At 39.3% G+C, this 21,712-nt stretch overlaps 1 protein-coding gene across 1 annotated transcript in view; it reads right to left on the bottom strand.

Moving 5' to 3' along the window:
• The window catches only part of LOC124555311, a 471,119-nt gene that overhangs the window by 109,014 nt on the left and 340,393 nt on the right, over window positions 1–21,712 (bottom strand). The window contains exon 19 of the mRNA XM_047129186.1: window positions 7,862–8,003. Coding sequence (XP_046985142.1) covers window positions 7,862–8,003 — 142 coding nt within the window. The remainder of the gene's footprint in view (window positions 1–7,861; window positions 8,004–21,712) is intronic.

Here is a 21,712-nt window from a genome sequence, read left to right as displayed (position 1 = left end):
ATGCAACTACCAAATAACTATTCAGACTACATCTACAGCTGTTGAACCTGTTTAGTCCCCATACATGGGAATGGACAGACAGCGGCACCTTGGTCACTGTAGATTCCATTTCTTGTCAGAGAAAAGTGTTATGAGAAACACAACATTGATTAATGGAAGGTTATTTTATATCATCTGCTGTATACAATCAAATACATACAATGATAATAAAATTAGATGAGAAGAAATGGGAGGCATGTTTGTTTCTAGATCTGTCACCTACCTTCAACACAGTTTCTCATGAACAACAGCTACTTAATAAACTGGGAACTTATTGTATCACAGGAATAGCTAAAAGTCTCTTTCAGTGGCACCTAAAAGGGAAATATCATGATACAAAAATTGGATGCAAAGAGGCTAACATTACTAAGGAGTACTGATCTAGTCTACTTTATGTAAAGAGTGGTGTGCCCGAAGGATTAGTTCTGGGCCTTTTATATGATATGTAAATGATATATATACAGTGCACAGAAGCAAGGAATTTAAAAATACATATGACACAAGAGTTGTTATCTGGACACCTAATGAAAATGACATAGAACTGAATTCTTCTGGTGTCTTATATCTTCAGAAATTACATAAAAAGTAAACACCCAAGCTTCAACCACAGTAAAATGAGTCAAATATAGTTTCTTCTAAATCAGCAACCTGATAAGAGTGCAATGGAATGATGTGTCTAATGATGGGACAGAAATAAAAATCTTCCGCAATGTAATGTTAGACAGACATCTCTTTTGGGAACATAACATTAATCTTTTTGAGCAAAAATAACAAATAACAAATAAAAACTGGTTTTCAAAATGAGAACAAAGTTTACAAGTTCTGAATTACAATCAAAGCTGTAAGAATATTTTGTTCTATTTTTTACCCTCTGTTCTTAACAGTTCTACTCTATTTGTGCTTAAGAACAATGATTTTATACATTTGCAGAAGAGACACTACCTGGCTGAATTCTGTTATTTTTCCAGTTATATAAGACAATTTATTCAAGAAGTAATGCACATTTCACATTTATATGAGTATACTAAAAACTGTCATAAGCTTTCCTAGATGTTGTAAGATTGGAACATCACTAAAATTAATTTGAACACCCACTATAACTTGAAAGCATGCATTTATTGAATGTTATAACATATAGAAGGCACTAACAACAACCTTAGTGATGCAGGCAACAAGGTTTGTCAGATCGCACCATCAGCAGCACTCCACTAAGAGAAGTGCTCCAGGCAGCAGATGCACCCCCCTGGTTTTATTGTGTTGACTATGCCTGGACTTGGCTCTGTGCATTAGACTTATCATTTGTATAAACTGTTCTTGTGATCCTTGTTCAATAACCATGGCATGCACTATCGCAGAACAGAAGTACTGACTAATAAGGTAAGTTTTTAATTACTTTTTGAATTTGTTAGGATTGCATATTCCTTACTTTATTTCTGCAACAGTTTGTTAAGATTTTTGTAACAAAATATTAAACAGCATTCTTGGAATATAGATATGGATGCTGAGAAGCAGTGATGTTTACATCTTCAAGTACACTTTTCAGGTACTGCAGCATATATGAGAGATGAATGAAAAGTAATGTGTCCACTTTCTTTAACTGGGTTAGGATGAGAATATTTTAATAAATAAAATGCAGAAATAAGCCTCAGAATGTCATCTTTAATTACCAATATTCACTTTTCCACATAATCACCACCCAGTTGGAAACATTTCTGCCAACGATGAACAAGTTTTCTGAAGCCATCATGGAAGAAGTTGACACTCTGTTTCTGCAATCGACTGACATTTCATCTCCAAGTCATAATGGTGTACCCACATTTCATCTATTGTCACAATTGAATGGAGAAAGGCATCACCTTCATTCTCATAACGCGAGAGGAGTTCCTGGCAAATTTCAAGTCTGTGCACTTTCATTTCAGGGGTCAGCATCTAGGGTACCCATCGTGCACAGATCTTCTGATAGCCAAGCAAAGCAATAATGTGATGCACACGTTTCTGTGAAATGTCCTTTGTGCTTGCAATTTCTCTCTGAGTGATACAACAGTCATCCTGAATCAATCTGTCGACATTTTGCTTGTGAAACTCAGTGGTTGCTGTTACAGGACATCCAACTCTTTGTTTGTCATGCAGGTCAGATGTTCCTGCCTCAACATCTTTAAACAAACTCGCCCAACGATGCACAGTGCTCACATCAACACAATCACCATAAACTGCTTTCATTTTCTGATGAATCTCCTTCAGGGTGACACCTTCTGCTGTCAAGAATTCAATGACTGCACGTTGCTTAAATCGTCTGCGCAGGGTTCCACACTTTATACTGTAACAACACAACCATTCAATGCTAGGGCTTCCCGCCAACTGGAGCTGTAGAGAAGAGGCTACGGAACAAGCCAGTACCTGCCACATACCAATGCTGCCAACTGTTGACGAGATACAAAGGTGAAGGCATTACTTTTCAGTCAACCCTCATATTAATTGAGAAACGAAGAAATCAAGAGAGGGAGACACCGTCAGCTCAGCTCACTGTGAGTCATAGCCCAGGTTAAGTTTAGTTCATACACTCCTGGAAATGGAAAAAAGAACACATTGACACCGGTGTGTCAGACCCACCATACTTGCTCCAGACACTGCGAGAGGGCTGTACAAGCAATGATCACACGCACGGCACAGCGGACACACCAGGAACCGCGGTGTTGGCCGTCGAATGGCGCTAGCTGCGCAGCATTTGTGCACCGCCGCCGTCAGTGTCAGCCAGTTTGCTGTGGCATATGGAGCTCGATCGCAGTCTTTAACACTGGTAGCATGCCGCGACAGCGTGGACGTGAACCGTATGTGCAGTTGACGGACTTTGAGCGAGGGCGTATAGTGGGCATGCGGGAGGCCGGGTGGACGTACCGCCGAATTGCTCAACACGTGGGGCGTGAGGTCTCCACAGTACATCGATGTTGTCGCCAGTGGTCGGCGGAAGGTGCACGTGCCCGTCGACCTGGGATCGGACCGCAGCGACGCACGGATGCACGCCAAGACCGTAGGATCCTACGCAGTGCTGTAGGGGACCGCACCGCCACTTCCCAGCAAATTAGGGACACTGTTGCTCCTGGGGTATCGGCGAGGACCATTCGCAACCGTCTCCATGAAGCTGGGCTACGGTCCCGCACACCGTTAGGCCGTCTTCCGCTCACGCCCCAACATCGTGCAGCCCGCCTCCAGTGGTGTCACGACAGGCGTGAATGGAGGGACGAATGGAGACGTGTCGTCTTCAGCGATGAGAGTCGGTTCTGCCTTGGTGCCAATGATGGTCGTATGCGTGTTTGGCGCCGTGCAGGTGAGCGCCACAATCAGGACTGCATACGACCGAGGCACACAAGGCCAACACCCGTCATCATGGTGTGGGGAGCGATCTCCTACACTGGCCGTACACCACTGGTGATCGTCAAGGGGACACTGAATAGTGCACGGTACATCCAAACCGTCATCGAACCCATCGTTCTACCATTCCTAGACCGGCAAGGGAACTTGCTGTTCCAACAGGACAATGCACGTCCGCATGTATCCCGTGCCACCCAACGTGCTCTAGAAGGTGTAAGTCAACTACCCTGGCCAGCAAGATCTCTGGATCTGTCCCCCATTGAGCATGTTTGGGACTGGATGAAGCGTCGTCTCACGCGGTCTGCACGTCCAGCACGAACGCTGGTCCAACTGAGGCGCCAGGTGGAAATGGCATGGCAAGCCGTTCCACAGTACTACTTCCAGCATCTCTACGATCGTCTCCATGGGAGAATAGCAGCCTGCATTGCTGCGAAAGGTGGATATACACTGTACTAGTGCCGACATTGTGCATGCTCTGTTGCCTGTGTCTATGTGCCTGTGGTTCTGTCAGTGTGATCATGTGGTGTATCTGACCCCAGAAATGTGTCAATAAAGTTTCCCCTTCCTGGGACAATGAATTCACGGTGTTCTTATTTCAATTTCCAGGAGTGTATGTATGTTAGAAGAGCTTTTCACAATATTTAGATCTTTTTACACATGTGAAGTAAGGGCAGTTCTTAAAAACCCAGCAAAATTTCTCTCCTAATGTCTTTACCTCAATTTTTATAATTTACCTACAGCTTACAAGATGTAATGAACCAGTGTGATCTCACAATGGTAAGCCTACATTTTCATACAGTTGGCTAGGTCTCATCATTTTATAATGAATCCTACCTATGTGACTGGTCCTGTTACATTGCTACTCTGCTGACATATGAGTATGCTGATTAAATACATTTACAGCTATAAGACAACAGGTAAGTCATTATTTAAATAATAATATTCAACAACTTCAATAAGCTGAGTATCAGATGATAAGAAGACATACTACCATGGATATTTTTTTCTCTTTCATGTCAAATGATGAACTTTTATGTCAAAAAAGGAGCTATCAGCTATACCAACATGAATGTGCGACACTAACAACAACTAGCAGCTGCTAGGTTGCATTTTCATCAATACAAATGCTGCAAATTAGATAGGTATATCATCAATGTGATGATAATAACTCAAAGCACGGAATAAGTGGAATACCAATTTTCTGTGCACATAAATGAATACATGGTCAAGGCCTCAATTTTGTCTTTGCCGTTGTAAGTTTAAAGTCCCATCTTAGATCATAAGAATGGATTATTGATCTGTTGTTTACTATATTTCATACTCTCACTGATGAATTTTGTTTATTGTAAAAAGGTAACATGTACTTGACATTTGCCCAGGTTAAGGTATAATGATTAGTTATTTAAAGTCAACACGTTTTGCATTTTGTGAGATCCCAAGTTTTAGTACGTAAACATAAATGCAGTATTTGCTACCTAGCAGTGCATTAGCAAAACAAGGATGCATAGACATGTTTGAGCAAAATAAACAAATTTTAATGATATTTAAATTCTTAGCTCTGAAAGTAATTTAGGGATTTGTTATTTTATCTCCTAATTATCATATTGTGTAAACAGTAATCACAACCAAAATATCAGGAGGACATTTCCTACTACTAGGCTATCTCATTACAAGGTCTGTGGCATACTGAGTGTTCAGACAATAATAAAATTGGCTTAGGCTATGCAGTAAAATCTTACCACAGAGATAGGACTGAGCAAAGATTTTTGCCAATAAAGTAAGATCTTACTACAGAGATAGAACTTGAAAAAAGATTTTTGTCAATAAATAATTTATTGACATTAAGACATTTCTAAGAACACTAATTACTATTTTTATATTTGCCTGCCTGCATACAGTAGTTATGAACAGCTATTCATAATGAACACTGGACCCTATTACTACAAAATATAGATTGCGTTAACTGAAGAAAGACTTTTTTAGCCTTGTTTCACAAACTCCATTATTACTGTATGACCTAGGTTTCAGGTTATAAGCGCATTTTCTATTACATAACTGACTCCAAGGATGAGAACCAAGCCAAGATGAACATGTCAATTCTTAACTTAAACTGTAAAAGTTATCTTTGTTGACAATTTTGACAAATTACGTATGGACTTATAAAATTCATTAGTACAGCATTTACAAAATTCATTAGTACAGCAATTACAATAATTATGATTAAACATACTTTGGACCAGAGTTATGTACAGGAATGGTATTTTTTGTTTTGTAAATGAAGGCACCACAGCTTTTTGTCTTTGTAGGAGAAGTAATATTGTCTAAAAGAGGTGATTACGGATATCTACACTCAGTCCTCAGCTATGGGATCATGTTTTGGGGAACAAGTGCCAGTAACATACAAACTGTGTTCAAAGTACAAAAAAGAGCCATAAGGATACTAACAAATAGCAACAACAGGGCCCACTGTCTAGAATTATTTAGAAAGCTAGGAATTCTAACTGTTTCTTGTGAGTATATCTTTCAGAACATAATGTTCATTAAGAAAAATCTCAACATGTACAACACAAACAGCCTAATACATGACCATGAAACAAGAGCTTGTCACCACCTGCATCTAGATAGAAAGAACAAGGCAAAGACGCAAAAAAGTATATTTTACAATGGGATAAAACTGTACAACAAATTACCACAAGAAATTAAAGAAATAAATGAGCCCCTCACTTTCAGACAAAAGCTTAAAACCTTTTTAGTAAGTAAAAGTTGTTATACTGTAAAAGAATATTTAACATAGATGTAGATTATTAGCAACATATGACATTATCACCGAAATATTATGTAATTATAAATATGTGTACGACTAGTTATAAAAACTACACAAAATATGAGAAACCTGTTTAATTGTAAATGTAAATGTGTGCTCATGTGTTGTAATCTGATGACATCCATACAATATTTATTGTTCCACGGATGAATAAATAAATAAATAAATAAATAAATTGAGTTTGTTCATTCAGTAATAAATGTGGGGGTACACAAACTGTTTCTTAATTTCTAACTGCAGGTGCTTTGCACACTCTTCTTCAGTGTGTAAGACTTCTTTATCCATTATGTACTTGTGGTTTTCATTTATTCAGTGTTTGGCAAAGGATGGATCTGGCTTCTTTAATGTCCAACTTCCATGGTGTTCTCTGAGTCTAGTGCAGATTGACCTCTCTGTCTCTCCAACATAGTGAGATTGAAACTCTTGGCAGATGATCTTATAAACCCCACTTTTCATTGTGTCTGGTTGTTTATGTTTTGAACTCAAGGGAAATCTAACTGCTGTCTGTAGGACACAAAAAAGCACAGAGAAACCCTTTGCTTTTAAAGTTCTGTTTATCCTATTTGCAGTTTTACCTATAAAAGTAAACTGCACCATTTTCTTTTTGATTTATTTATGTTGTTCACTGTGTACAGTAGGGATGCGGCCTGCTTCTTCAGTTTTTATTGAAAAATTTGTCAATAATGTTAGAATTCATTATTTTTGGCTATTGTTTTTATTGTGAAATGAGGCTAAAAAGTGTTTCATTTACATAACACAATATACAGTGTTTCATGAAGAACCTACAATTGAATCACTTAAAATATATATTATTCATACTAGTTCTTCATTGTAAGATCACAGATGATGAGCAAAATTTTCACCAATAAGGTTATTACTTTAAAGCTAAACTGAGACAGCTGCTTATGATTAATATAATCAACATTATGTCCAACATGTTTTAGGAACAACTCGCAGAACACTGACGGTCCTTGTTATCATTTATCATTTATCAGGGCTGATGCAGAAGTAACTCCTGGAGCAGTACTTTGAACTGAGATACATTTCTGAAAGATTGAATCTGATCTTGGCTATAAGCTGTTTTGTACCTACCAGAACCACCACATCTTTGTCAAAACAGTATTCAATTCAAATTTAACAAAACACATTTACTGTCAAAGGGAATTTTGGAGTATTTTTTAAGTTATTACTGGCAGTGTGTTATGTTAGGGACCTTTATAAGTGTTAGGCACATAGCACTCAGGGAAGCTCTGTTATACTGCTTGACTTCAGTGTCATTGACAGATACAGCTAACTGTCTTTAAATTTGTTTAATGTGATACCTAAGTCAACACTGGAACAAAGCTACCTGTGTATGTTTCTTTTCTGTTTCTCAGTACATACTGAATTCACAAAATCAGAGCAGGAGAGATTGTACAGGTAATAAGGCAAACTTCTGTCTATTTAAGCATGTGGTAAGAGATGGGACATAGTGAAACCTCATAAGGGTATGTTCTTAATAAGAGGTGTTTATAAACTATACTCTGAATTTTACTATATTTTTATTTGTAGTCAGCAACAAATAAGCCAATTTTCTTCTTAAATCATGATAATAAGGCAGCCAACATTTTCTGAAAAAAGATCTTGTACCTGCAGATGATTCTTGTCTCCCGCAAGCATTCATCCTGGCACTGTCGTCTGCTAAATATATTCCTGACTTCCACAGTATTTGGTGCAGCTAGTTCATAACTTGGTACTCTTGTAAATGCCCAAGCCTTTGCGCAAGCACTTTCTGTAAGATAAAATAAAAGCTCTACATTAACTTACTAGCAATATTGTTAGTGAGGTAACAAAGAATAGAAGATCATTAAGAATATAAATAAACCCCAGAAACACATATACTCTTCTGAGAGGGCAGTATTTCAAACAGGATGAAAAAATAATCAGGTTTTTTTGTCATCTGCTTACAGATATGTTTATGATTGATTTGAAATCATCAATCCCATTTCAAAAATGTATTAAGTTTGCACACAACACAAATCTCTTAATTAGGGGGTAGACTGCAGATGAGCTACAGAAAGAAATAGAAGTCTGTTACACATCACAGAGTGGCCCTCAAAAAATAGCCCCATAGGTTATCACACTTTTACATGCCTCACAAAGAAAACACTTACAATCTCCAGAAATAATACTATCTAGAAAGCACATAGAAACTTCAAATGTCACTATGTTTCTTGGGATGTAGATACAAGATAATCTAAAATGGGATGAACATGTGAACTATATAAATGATAAACTAAGTGTCATGTTACTGTATCAAAATTCTAATAGGATGCACAATACAGTAAATTGTAAGAAATGTGCATTGTGTACTTATGAAAGTATTGTTATGATATGGAATTATTTTTCATGGAAACTCTTAACTAAGTAGACATAGAAGGTGCTTTGTACCACAAAAAAGAACTAGTAAGATCGCTGAAAGTACACATTCCATAAATGCATGGAACCCACTGAAAAAAGAAGAAGAAGAACAAGAAGACTACTACAACTACTTACACTGTCTTGCTTATATATCTTTGAGGACAAATCATTTGGGATGAAAATTATAAAAAACAGGATAGGTTGCACAAACAAGTACGTTCACACCTGTAACTGCAAACAAAATACATCCACACAGAAATGGAGCAAAATGGTCTACTGCAAGCAGGGATAAAGCTTTGCAAAAAATTACATGAATATATTAAAACAATAAAAATATTATATGTTTCAAATCAACTCCTCAAGCATATCTCCAAAACAGGTGCCATTACAGCACAAATAAAATTTTATGGCATTATGTTTAGTGTGTTGGTGGTTACCAGTTGCTATGTGCATTACGTTTAAGGATTCTGACATTTGGTAAAATACTTTATAAACATTTTTTGTGTCATTGATAGCAAGAAGTTTCTGTCTTGTGTGGTACCTGGTGAAGTGGCAACAAACATTCAAGTTGACTACTGACTGTTAACAAAATATACAGGGCATTTCAAAAAGATTCATCCAATTCCACAAGACTCTATTTCTTGTAAATAAACAAAGATAGAAACTTAAGGTTCGAGTTCATTGACACTAAAAGTTTACCTTGGCACCCGTTGGTTCCTGTAGTTGCTGATAGGGGTCTCCCTGGTGCTGCTATTTGCTCATTTACTAACCAATGTATGTCGAGTTGAGATGGCAATAACACAGCAACAAAAGGTGTTTTGCATTATCCATTTCAATAGGTGCAATACAGTGATTTGTGATGAGAGTACAACACTGTATCTCTTAAGAGTGTCTAGGGCATATGAATCTTGCATTGCACCACTGACCTCCAAGGGAATGAGGTGGGGGTTTGATAGATTATATGCCTCAACTTCCAACAACTTTGAGTGAACTGTGTCATTGCATAGTAACAGTAGTGACTGCAGTTCCTCAAGTCATGCTTGCAAAATTATGGAACAAATTTGACCACCATTTGGATCTTTCTTGAATGTCCAGTGCAGGGCACATTGAACATTTGTGAAATGTAAATGAAAACTTTCATAGTAAATGTTTGTAAAAAGTACCCCAAGGCTGTACACGCATGCACGTAAAAAAATATACCCTTGTAAAATTGGATGGTTTGTTTGAAAATAAATACTTTGTAGTCTTTCGCATAAATTAAAATTTCCCAGGTTTCTATCTTCATTCATGCAGAAGACATAGTCTTGAGAAATAAGATGAACCATTCTGAAACACTTTACGCTATTAGTAATAAAATTGTTAAAATAATTTATGCAAAAACTTATGAAACTATTTGAATACCATTATTCAATACTGTAAAAGCATAATAATTTCATCAAGAAACTAGTTCTCATTTTATATATAATGATTGTGGCCATGGTTGCTATGCAGTTCTCAATTCTTATGATGTACCCCACATGTACCGATAATGGTTTCAATGTTGTCCACCAACAGATAGCAGCATAACTGCCAAAGGGCCACCTGTGTCTCCACTTTAGTAGAGAATGCTCACAGGCAGAATGCTCCATGTGAGGTAAATGTGTGAAGCAACCATGCCACAGGGATGTACCTGTGCTTGCTACAGCCAACTGAGAGAGTTTGAAAGTGGTCAAATTGTGGCCTTCCAAGTGGCAGAATGATCCTTTTGGAGAATTACCACACAAGTTGGATGTGTTACATCAGTTGTGCACAATGTCGGTAACAGTGGTCATGTGAGCAGACTCACACCCGCAGATGGGGTTCTGGATGTCCATTCAGCACAGATGCCTGCCAGGCTCATCATATTTTAAGGGCCCCTGTGACAGATCATATAGCTACCACAGTACAGGTATGAGGGCCTGTGAGCCCAGTTGTGTCAACACATACTGTTACGAACTGGTTATCAGCACTGATATTACAGATATGTGCACTTCTAGCCTATCTTCCATTCAAGCCACACCATCAACAATCATGGCTCAACTGGTGCCATCAGAGGATAACTTGGAAAATGCAACGGCATGCCATAGTCTTCAGCAGATTCTGCCTGGACACAAGTGATAGTCATTCACACATATGATGTAGACCTGATGAGCATTGTCTTGTCTTCCACTCATGCCACAGCATCAACATGCACACCTACCAGGATCATCGTATCTTAAGGGCCACAGTGGCAGATCATACAGCTACCACAGTACACATAAGAGGGCTTATGAGCCCAGTCGTGTCAACACAAACTGTTATGAACTGGTTATCAGCACTGGGATTACCGATACGGACACCTGTAGCCCATTTTCCATTCATGCCACACCACCAACAAGCATGACTCAAATGGTGCCATCAGAGGATCACTTGGAAAATGGAATGGCATGCCATGGTCTTCAGAAATGAAAGCAGATTCTGCCTGGACACAAGTGATAGCAATTGGCACATATGATGTAGACGTGATGAGCATTGTCTCATCTTCCACTCACGCCACAACATCAACATGACGGCTCCACCGGTGCCATCAGAGGACCACTTGGAAGACAGAATGGCATGCCATGGTCTTCAGTGATGAAAGCAGGTTCTGCCTGCATGCAAGTGATGGTCATTTGCACATGCAATGTAGACCTGACGAGTGCTGTCTCATAGAGTTCATCCTTCCTAGACACACTGGTCTCATCCCAGACCTTACTGTCTGGGCTGCAATAAGCTACAATTCTTGTTAACTTTTGGTGTTTCTGGAGGGTATGCTAACCAGCACGCAGTATGTGTGAATGTTGTTAGACCCTTTCTTGCAACAGGACAGTGATGTGTTGTTCCAACAGGAAAATGCTCACCCACACACTGCCTGTGAAATTCAACATGCTCTGCAAGGCATGCAGCAACTTCTCTGGCCACATGATCTCCAGACTTGTCTTCAATTGAGCACATGTAGAATATGACGGGACAAGAAGTGGCTTGTCAACCAACAACTCTTACAGAACTATATGAACACGTTGAACAGGCATGGCATAACGTATCCCAGGACTGTATTTGCTACCTGTATGATCAACTGGATACCACAGTCAGTACCTAGATTGCCACCCATACTAATATGGGCATCACAGCATGGGCTGATACCTCGTATCTCAGATCCACTTGTGCTATTGATCTGTAAATGTAACCATTTCATGTACTGCATATGCACTATTGCAATAATAAATCTTGAGTGAACAGGAAACCTCTAAAAGTATGTACTAATTTTTTTTCCTGCAGTGTGTGTATGGGGGGGGGGGGGCAGAGGGGGGTCATCTGTCATCTACTTTTATATTATATATATATAGTATCCCAGAAATGTTGTGACAGACTTCTAGCGGAGATGGGGCACATTGTAAGGATTGAGAACTGCACAGCAACCCATGATCATAAACATCATCATATGCTTCTAAGTGGTGCTGTATACGAGAATACGGGGGGGGGGGGGGGGGGGGGGGAGGAGAGAGACATGAGGATTTCTTGATTCGAGCACTAGCCAGCATACAAGGAGCATGGAATGGTATAAGAATGGTGAGCTTGCAGACATGCACTTAATGTATGGACTAAGACATGTGCAATGGATGAGTATATTGAGAATGGTTCCCAGACAGACATCAACTGCACCACAGCTTGTATGCATGTTGGCACTGAAATTTGTGTGAGTACGGCTCATTGAGAAGTGGCAGAGCTAGTGAGGGCAGGCCACAATTGGTGCATTTGGTCATTAGGGAAGAAAGTGTGTTGGATGCCTTGGAGATTAATCCAAGCACCAGAATACATGCCTTTGCCTCAGACTTAAGAATGTCTCATAGCAGTGTCCACCACATTTTGAACACCGAGTCCTTACATGACTTTATTGCATGCTGTTATTTCACCCCAATGACCATCCTGCATGTGTGCATTTTGCACAGTGTTTCTGCAACATAGTAGCTAAGATGTGCATTGCCCATGCTATGTGTTGTTCACTGATGACGCCACATTTCCTAGGAATGTTGTATTCAACACCACAATGAGCATTTGGACACCAAAAAACAACCACGGAATGTGGCACCAAACGGCACATTGCTTCACAGTTAATGTGTGGACAGGCTTCGTTAGTGACTGCTCGACTGCCACAAAGTATCACAACTTCCTGGAATAGGTTCTTCCTGGATTACTTGAAGATGTTCCAGCAAATGTGAGGTGCTGCATGTAGTGTCAACATCATAGAGCAGCTACACAGTTTGGACTGGCTGTTCACAGGCATTTGGGTAGCTCATTCCTGCATCGACAGAATGAGAGTGGTGGACAGATTCCCCAGCCCCCATGCTCATCAGATTTATTGGGTCTGGATTTCTTTCTGTGGGGAGGCATCAAATTTGTTATGTGTTGTGATCCTGTCGAGTCTGAAATGGGTCTTGTCACAAGATTCACCTATGCAGCTGCTACAATCAAAGAAGCTTTCATTGTTAGTTAGTTACGTGTTCCATGGATCATTTTGCTTGATAGATTATAATGATGTAGAATGAGTCATTTTACTTTCACATCACAAATTAATTTGTATATACAGTTATATTTTGAACATTTCTAAGATTTTTTTGAAAGATATACAGATGTGTGTGAGTAATTCCTAGCCATCACGTTTTACACATTACGGTAATAGAAATTCTTCCACAGAACAGAAGGAGTTGTCAGGGAGAAAATTTCTCAGTCTGTTATCAAATTTAACTTTTCTGTCTGTCAGACATTTTATATCATTAGGTAAGTGGTTAAAATTTTTTGTTGCAGCATCGTGCACCTCTTTTGTACTAAAGACAAACCTGACTGTCATTTTTCCTTCTGGTGTTGTAATTATGTACCTTATTGTTCCTTTTGCACTGTAGTAGATTGTTTACAACAAACTTCATGAAGGAATAAATATACTGTGAACCTGTGTGTTTGTGTGTGTCCAGCAGTCAGTCCTACTTTGGTGTCAGGAATCATGACATATCTTGGTGCAAACTTCTAGCATCTGTTGTAACATTAAAGCTGTATTCATGTTGTACACCATGTGTACTCATTGTGTCCAACAAACGTTTCTAATAAATCTGTCTCATATCCTTTCTGATCTCTGATATCTGTTACCACTTACCCCTGACATTTGTAGACAAGGGTCGCTATGCAATTCTCAGTCCTTGTGATGTGCCCCACCTACCCTACAAGTCTGCTGCAGCTGTATATACAAATCATCATTTAATGTTGTTACCAAAAATCTTGAAAGGTTCTTGCTAAATTAATTACAAGTTTTTCGTGATACACCAATAAACATTCAGATGGACATAAGCTATAATATTGCCATCAAAAACCTTGGAGAGTTCTTGACCAACTTACTTCAAATTTTTACACATTACTCTAATAAACATTCAGACAGATGGAGACTATATCATTTTTTTAAACAATAATGTACAGGCTTCCTGTTAAAATTGACTCTGAGAAAGAAAATGCTGGGCTAAAATAATGTACAGCTTCGTTTCTTACACACAGTCACTTTTAACAATGATAGCAGGTGCATTTAAACCATTAGACAAATTGTTTCTCCATATATACTCTGATTACTTATATATAATTTTAGATAAAAACAATGTGCTGTTTTGTTTTCTTTCTTGCTAGCTTCTTGGCTTATGATTAGAATACTACTATGGACACACACACACACACACACACACACACACATACACACACACACACACACACACACACACAAATCAGTTGGTACTACTGAGAAATTCATCAATGGAGTAGAAAGAGTTGGCCACCAACAAATCCTTTAGGTGTCTCTAAAGCCGAATTTAATTGGTTGTTAAGCTTTTTATTGCTGCTGGCAAGTTATGGAAAATGTGTGTTCCTGAATAACGCACACCTTTCTGTATAAGAGTAAGTGACTTTAAATCCTTGTGAAGATTATTCTTATTTCTAGTACTGAGTCCATGAACTGAGCTGTTGGTTTGAAGAAGTGAAATATTTTTAATAACAAATTTCATTAAGGAATAAATATGTTGGGGAAACCGTAGTTAGTATCCCTAGTTCCCTAAACAGTTCTCTGCAGGATCTTTTTGAGTTCACACCACATATAACTCTTATTGCACGTTTTTGTGCCCAGAAAACTTTAGTTTGGTTTGATGAATTACTAAAAAAAATAATCCCACATGACATTATGGAGTGAAAGTAAGCATAGTATGCTAGCTATTTCATTTTTATATCCCCTATGTCTGACAGAATTCCCATTGCAATTAGAGATTGGTTTAGACACTTCAGCAGTTCTGTGGTGTGCTTCTCCCAGTTGAATTTATTATCAAGCAGTCATCCTAAGAATTTAACACTGTCCACTTCTTCTATCTGCTTGTCAACATATGTAAGGCACATACTTGTGGGACACCTCTTACAAGTTCTAAACTGCATGTAGTGTGTTTTGTCAAAGTTTAGTGACAAAGAAACCAGTGATTAATGTCCAAAAATATTTAATTAGCTGATCTTTCTAAGAGTACACTTGATTTGCTATTTATTGCAATGTTTGTATCATTGGCAAACAAAACAAACTTGGCATCTGGTAATGTTACTGATGAAAGGTCATTGATTTACACAAGGAAAATGGAAGGATGCTAAGATGGAACCTTGTGGGACCCCACATGTAATTAGTTCCCAGTTGGATGATGCCTGACAGCTTAATATATGTCTCTTTCCTAATAAGAGATATAAGATTTGAAGCTTTTGCAGCATTTCCTGTTACACCATAAATTCTAAGTTACTTAAAAGATTATTTGACAGATAACAAAATATCGTATTTGCCTGCAATTTATTGTGTAATTAATTAAGTACACTTTCACTGTAAGTGTAGATAGCTTTCTCAATAGCAGAACCCTTAAGAAATCAAAAATGTGACTTTGACAGTATGTTATTTGTGATAAGATGGTTATAAAGCCACTTGAACATTACCTTTTCTAAAAATTTTGAGAATGCTGGAAAAAGTTAAATTGGACAGAAATTTGAAGCTATTATTTTATCTCCCTTCTTAAACAGTGGCTTAACTTCAGCATATTTCAACCATTCAGGAAATATTCCACTGATAAACAACTGGTTATACAGATAACTTAATATGTTATTTAACTCAGAATAACATTCTTTAATTAACTTTGTTGATATTTGATCATACTCACTAGATGTATTTGATTTTAAAGATTTTATGATGGACGTTACTTCTGCTGGGTAGTGAGGGTCAAATTCATATTATGGAAGTTACTTGCAATGTCTGGTCTGAGGTATCCCATGGCAGCATCTCCAGAACCTGACAACTCCATCTTTTCAGTAACAGTTATAAAATGTTTGTTAAAAAGTCTCATCTGTCACCAATGTATCATTTACTCTTAATGCTATTTGGCCCTCTTCATGTCTGGTTCTACTGGTCTCCTCCTTCGATATATATTCCATATTGTCTTTAATTTGTTATCTGATATGACTATCTTTTCCTTGTAATATATTTGCTTTGATGTCCATATTACAGACTTTAATATTTTGCAGTAATTCTTGTAATGTGCTATAGCATCAACATCAGAGCTGTTTTGGATCGAAAGATACAGTTTTCTTTTTGTTTTACAAGATACCTCTATTCCTTGAGTAATCCATGGCTTTTTTTGTAGACTTTGCTCTATCCTTGGTTAGTTTTGGGGGAAAACTGTGTTCCAATAAGGTAAGCACTTTATTAGCAAAAGTGTTATATTTTTCATTCACGCCATGAACACCATAAACATCACCCCAGTGAATGTCTCTGAGGAGTGTCCTAACATAATCAATTTTTGGCTTATTGATTACCCTCTTGAGTTCACATTTAACAGACTTTGTATCCTGTTCGGTATTAACATTTAACAGAAGGAACTGCATGTCATGGTCTGAAAGGCCATTGACTATTGGTTTTGTAATATAATTTTGTACATTGGACTTTTCTATAAAGATATTATCATTGACTGTTTGTGAGCAATTGGCTACCCTAGTTGGGAACTTTATAGTGGGAATTAAGTTGAATGATAGTATTACTAACTCAAATACGTTGTTAATGGGAGAGTCTTTAAGGAAATCTACATTGAATTCACCAGCAACAACTATTTCTTTGTTTTTGGTTGTTAATGGGCCAGTACAGCTTCAATGTGGTTTATGAACAGATTAAAGTTACCTGCAGGTGCTCAATATACACTTAATATTATGAAGGATTTTTTATGAAATTCTACTTCTGTTGCACATGCTTCCATATGCTGTTCTAGGCAAAATTTATGAGTATCTACACTCCTGGAAATTGAAATAAGAACACCGTGAATTCATTGTCCCAGGAAGGGGAAACTTTATTGACACGTTCCTGGGGTCAGATACATCACATAATCACACTGACAGAACCACAGGCACATAGACACAGGCAACAGAGCACGCACAATGTCGGCACTAGTACAGTGTATATCCACCTTTCGCAGCAATGCAGGCTGCTATTCTCCCATGGAGACGATCGTAGAGATGCTGGATGTAGTACTGTGGAATGGCTTGCCATGCCATTTCCACCTGGCGCCTCAGTTGGACCAGCGTTCGTGCTGGACGTGCAGATCGCGTGAGACGACGCTTCATCCAGTCCCAAACATGCTCAATGGGGGACAGATCCGGAGATCTTGCTGGCCAGGGTAGTTGACTTACACCTTCTAGAGCACGTTGGGTGGCACGGGATACATGCGGACGTGCATTGTCCTGTTGGAACAGCAAGTTCCCTTGCCGGTCTAGGAATGGTAGAACGATGGGTTCGATGACGGTTTGGATGTACCGTGCACTATTCAGTGTCCCCTCGACGATCACCAGTGGTGTACGGCCAGTGTAGGAGATCGCTCCCCACACCATGATGCCGGGTGTTGGCCCTGTGTGCCTCGGTCGTATGCAGTCCTGATTGTGGCACTCACCTGCACGGCGCCAAACACGCATACGACCATCATTGGCACCAAGGCAGAAGCGACTCTCATCGCTGAAGACGACACGTCTCCATTCGTCCCTCCATTCACGCCTGTCGCGACACCACTGGAGGCGGGCTGCAAGATGTTGGGGCGTGAGCGGAAGACGGCCTAACGGTGTGCGGGACCGTAGCCCAGCTTCATGGAGACGGTTGCGAATGGTCCTCGCTGATACCCCAGGAGCAACAGTGTCCCTAATTTGCTGGGAAGTGGCGGTGCGGTCCCCTACAGCACTGCGTAGGATCCTACGGTCTTGGCGTGCATCCGTGCGTTGCTGCGGTCCGGTCCCAGGTCGACGGGCACGTGCACCTTCCGCCGACCACTGGCGACAACATCGATGTACTGTGGAGACCTCACGCCCCACGTGTTGAGCAATTCGGCGGTACGTCCACCCGGCCTCCCGCATGCCCACTATACGCCCTCGCTCTAAGTCCGTCAACTGCACATACGGTTCACGTCCACGCTGTCGCGGCATGCTACCAGTGTTAAAGACTGCGATGGAGCTCCGTATGCCATGGCAAACTGGCTGACACTGACGGCGGTGGTGCACAAATGCTGCGCAGCTAGCGCCATTCGACGGCCAACACCGCGGTTCCTGGTGTGTCCGCTGTGCCGTGCGTGTGATCATTGCTTGTACAGCCCTCTCGCAGTGTCCGGAGCAAGTATGGTGGGTCTGACACACCGGTGTCCATGTGTTCTTTTTTCCATTTCCAGGAGTGTATGTTCTTAAATTTATGACACTTCCTGATGAATGTGGCAACTCCTCCTTTCTCCATTTATGCTCTATAAAAGTAAGATGCTAACCTAAATCCTGTAATTCTTAAAAGTTCTATACCAGTGGTCACATGATGTTTGGAGAGGCAGATTATGTCAGCAGGGTTTGAGGACTCTAATTCATCTATGCAGATAATTAACTCATTAATTTTATTTCTAGCCATTAATTTTATTCTATGGTAGCCACTGAAGGCTTCACACATTTCTCTCTTGATGATCAAACATATTTCATTCAGTATCTCTCCATCTATAAGCCTATGGTTTGATTTTATACCTATTATGCAGTAGTCTCTTTTTTTCAGAGTTTCTTTACAGTGACCGTATACTACAGGGAGTACCTCCCATTGTGAACTGATCTACTGAGTACATATCTATCCAGCACTTGGTCAATTATTCTTTTAAACTTGAGCCATAGTTTCTCTACATGTTCCTGTCCTGAGCTAAAAGTTTCAAGTTCTTCACTGAGATATGACATTACTCTTTTTTCATCTACTTTACTTCAACATGTTTCAGTTGTCCTTTTTACTTTGGTTGTCACTGTTACTGCAACTACATCATGGTTTGTGATTCCAGTTTCGATGTGGACATCTTCAAAGAGTTTCAGTCTCCTTGTTGCCATTAGATCTAATATATTTCCATAATGAGTGAGGCTATGAACAAACTGTTCTAGGTAGGTTTCAGAGAAGGCATCTAGTAATGTTTCACAGGATGTTGTCCATCACTAACAAAACTGTAACTATCCTAGTTGTTAGTTGGATGATTAAAGTCTCTTCCAATTATTACAACATTATGTGGGAACCTATGTACTACTGATCTGAGGTCTTCTCTAGTTTTTGGTTACATTAGGAGGTGGGTCTGGTGGTTAATAGATGGATCCAATTATGCTTTTATGTCTACCCCTGAAACTGAGTCTTGCCCAAACAATCTCACATGCAGATCAATTTCTATCTTGCTAGACTCGATCTATTTGTCTACAGTGATAAATTCACCTCTTCCATTTCCCATTAGCCTAACCTTTCGATATATGATTGAATTTTCTCCAAAAGTCTCACTTCTATCAACTTTGGGTTTTAACCAACTTTATGTACCTAGTATTATGTGAGCTTTGCTGATTTTCAGGAGCACTTCAAACTCCGGAACTTTGTTGCGAATGCTTCAGCAGTCAATCCTTAGGATTTTCATACTCTCGCTTATGGGAAGAGGGGGGGGGGGGGGGGGAAGGGGGAGGGGCATTTCCTTGGTTCTTACACTGATATATCTGAGTCTCTTACAGTATTTGGACTGGATGAAGAGTTCTCTAATCTTATAAAACCTTGTGTACATCCCACACACAGTCACTTGCCTGGGTAGTGGCCTCTGATTTGTAGTGCACACCTGACTCAGTTAGGTGGACCTTACAATTCTGGATCCTATGGTGTGACTCTAGGAAGTCACAGTCTCTGTTTAAAGTCTTCCACTTAGCTCAGAGGAAGGAGCCACAATTTGTTCTGGGGACAATGCTACAGATTGCAAGCTTTGTTGGAATTCAGTGAGCAAGTCTGATACTCTCAACCTTCTCTGCCAGTTGCTGGAATGATCAAAATATTATCACTATTTTACTTTCTTGTCATCTCAGATAATAGAAATTTTAAATGTAGATTTCATGAAATGTAGTATTGCCTGAGATGCAGTATTTGAAGAATTAAATTTTAGAGACTGTACTTAATGTTTGATCTGTTTCAGTGTTATGTTGTACCTGTACCTGAGTTTCAACATTTATTTCATTTATTTATTCCTCAAACTTACAACCTATAATCTGGGAAGTTAACCTAGGCCATAAAACTCATATTTATGAGAGTTGTGTGGCCTACATTATCTTCTCGGATAATTGTGTGTGCAATAATAAATGTATGTATTAAGTAGTCACTCTTGGTACTTACAAACATTATGAAGAAAATGTTAATACCACAGCTACTTTCTATCTACAATAAAACCCCTTTACCAATCATCCAACTACTAATTCTTCTGTTAGTGCTATACATTCTGCTCTGATTGTGTTCATTTATAAGGGTGCATCTAAAATGCAGAAGATTGTTTCCTCTACTGGATTCATCCTCATACTACCACAGTCAACTGCCTTTGTCTGTTGGATTCCTTGGACATAGCGCAGCTTGATAGCAGTGTTTACACTGTAACAAGCAATTCCATGATTCAGTGTAACATCTTAGAATCCACACTTCTGTGATCACTTGCACCAGTGCAATGTAAAGTCTTGAAAAAGCATTTCATTCGGTGTTCACTGACGTCCTCAGTTGCTTTCTTTCCATCTGTTGGGTACATTGTGTAGCTGGGACGGCAACACGCTGACATGTAGATAAATGCCTTGTGAAGTCTTCCTTGACCATCCTGGATGCTGTAGCTGCAGTATTGTCCAAGATGCACTGCACTGACTTGTTCCTCTGTGCTGGTTTGGGATCCAGCATGTTTAATGCCTGCCTACCATTACCCATTGCATCTTCATTGAGTGCACAGCCCACAACATGTGCTCTGGAATGTCCACTCTGCCACAGGCACAACTCTCATCCAACTGTCTTTCGATTTTGTAAAAATATAATAACATGTAGGCCATGACTAACTAGGCAGGTACTGTATCAATCTGCTTGACAGATGAATAAATCTCATTTTCATTCTATCCCTGATGTTAGTGAGAAATTTATATGTTCTACCTTTGCTTGAAGTGTCCCATTCATTTTGCCACGATTTTAATACACAAACCTTTATTAACTTTGTCGTATCAGCCTCAGTTCCAAGTATACCACTGCAAAAGTCCCAAGCAGCTGGAAAAAACGCAGGCGACTCCTATCTATAAGAAGGGTATAAGAACAGACCCACAAAGCTACAGACCAATATCCTTAATATCAGTTTCCTGCAGAATTCTTGAACACATTGTCAGTCAAACAACAAATTTCCTTGAGACTGAAAAGCTTATGTCCATGAATCCTGGAATAGATTCCCAGGAAAGTGATTGGCTCAAAGAGTTCGTAAGCATCCAGTATGTTGTTCTCAATGGCAAATTTTCATCAGAGACAAGGATGTTATCAGGACTGCCCCATGGAACTGTAGAGAGTGTGTGTGTGTGTGTGTGTGTGTGTGTGTGTGTGTGTGTGTGTGTGTGTGTGTGTGTATATATATATATATATATATATATATATATATATATATATATATATATATAATGAAATGATATGGCTGACTGGGT

The sequence above is a fragment of the Schistocerca americana genome, chromosome X (genome assembly GCF_021461395.2).
Source record: "Schistocerca americana isolate TAMUIC-IGC-003095 chromosome X, iqSchAmer2.1, whole genome shotgun sequence".
In the NCBI taxonomy this organism is placed as follows: Eukaryota; Metazoa; Arthropoda; class Insecta; order Orthoptera; family Acrididae; genus Schistocerca; species Schistocerca americana.
Note: the sequence above shows the minus strand (reverse complement) of the source record. Positions and strands in the feature narration are given on the sequence as shown.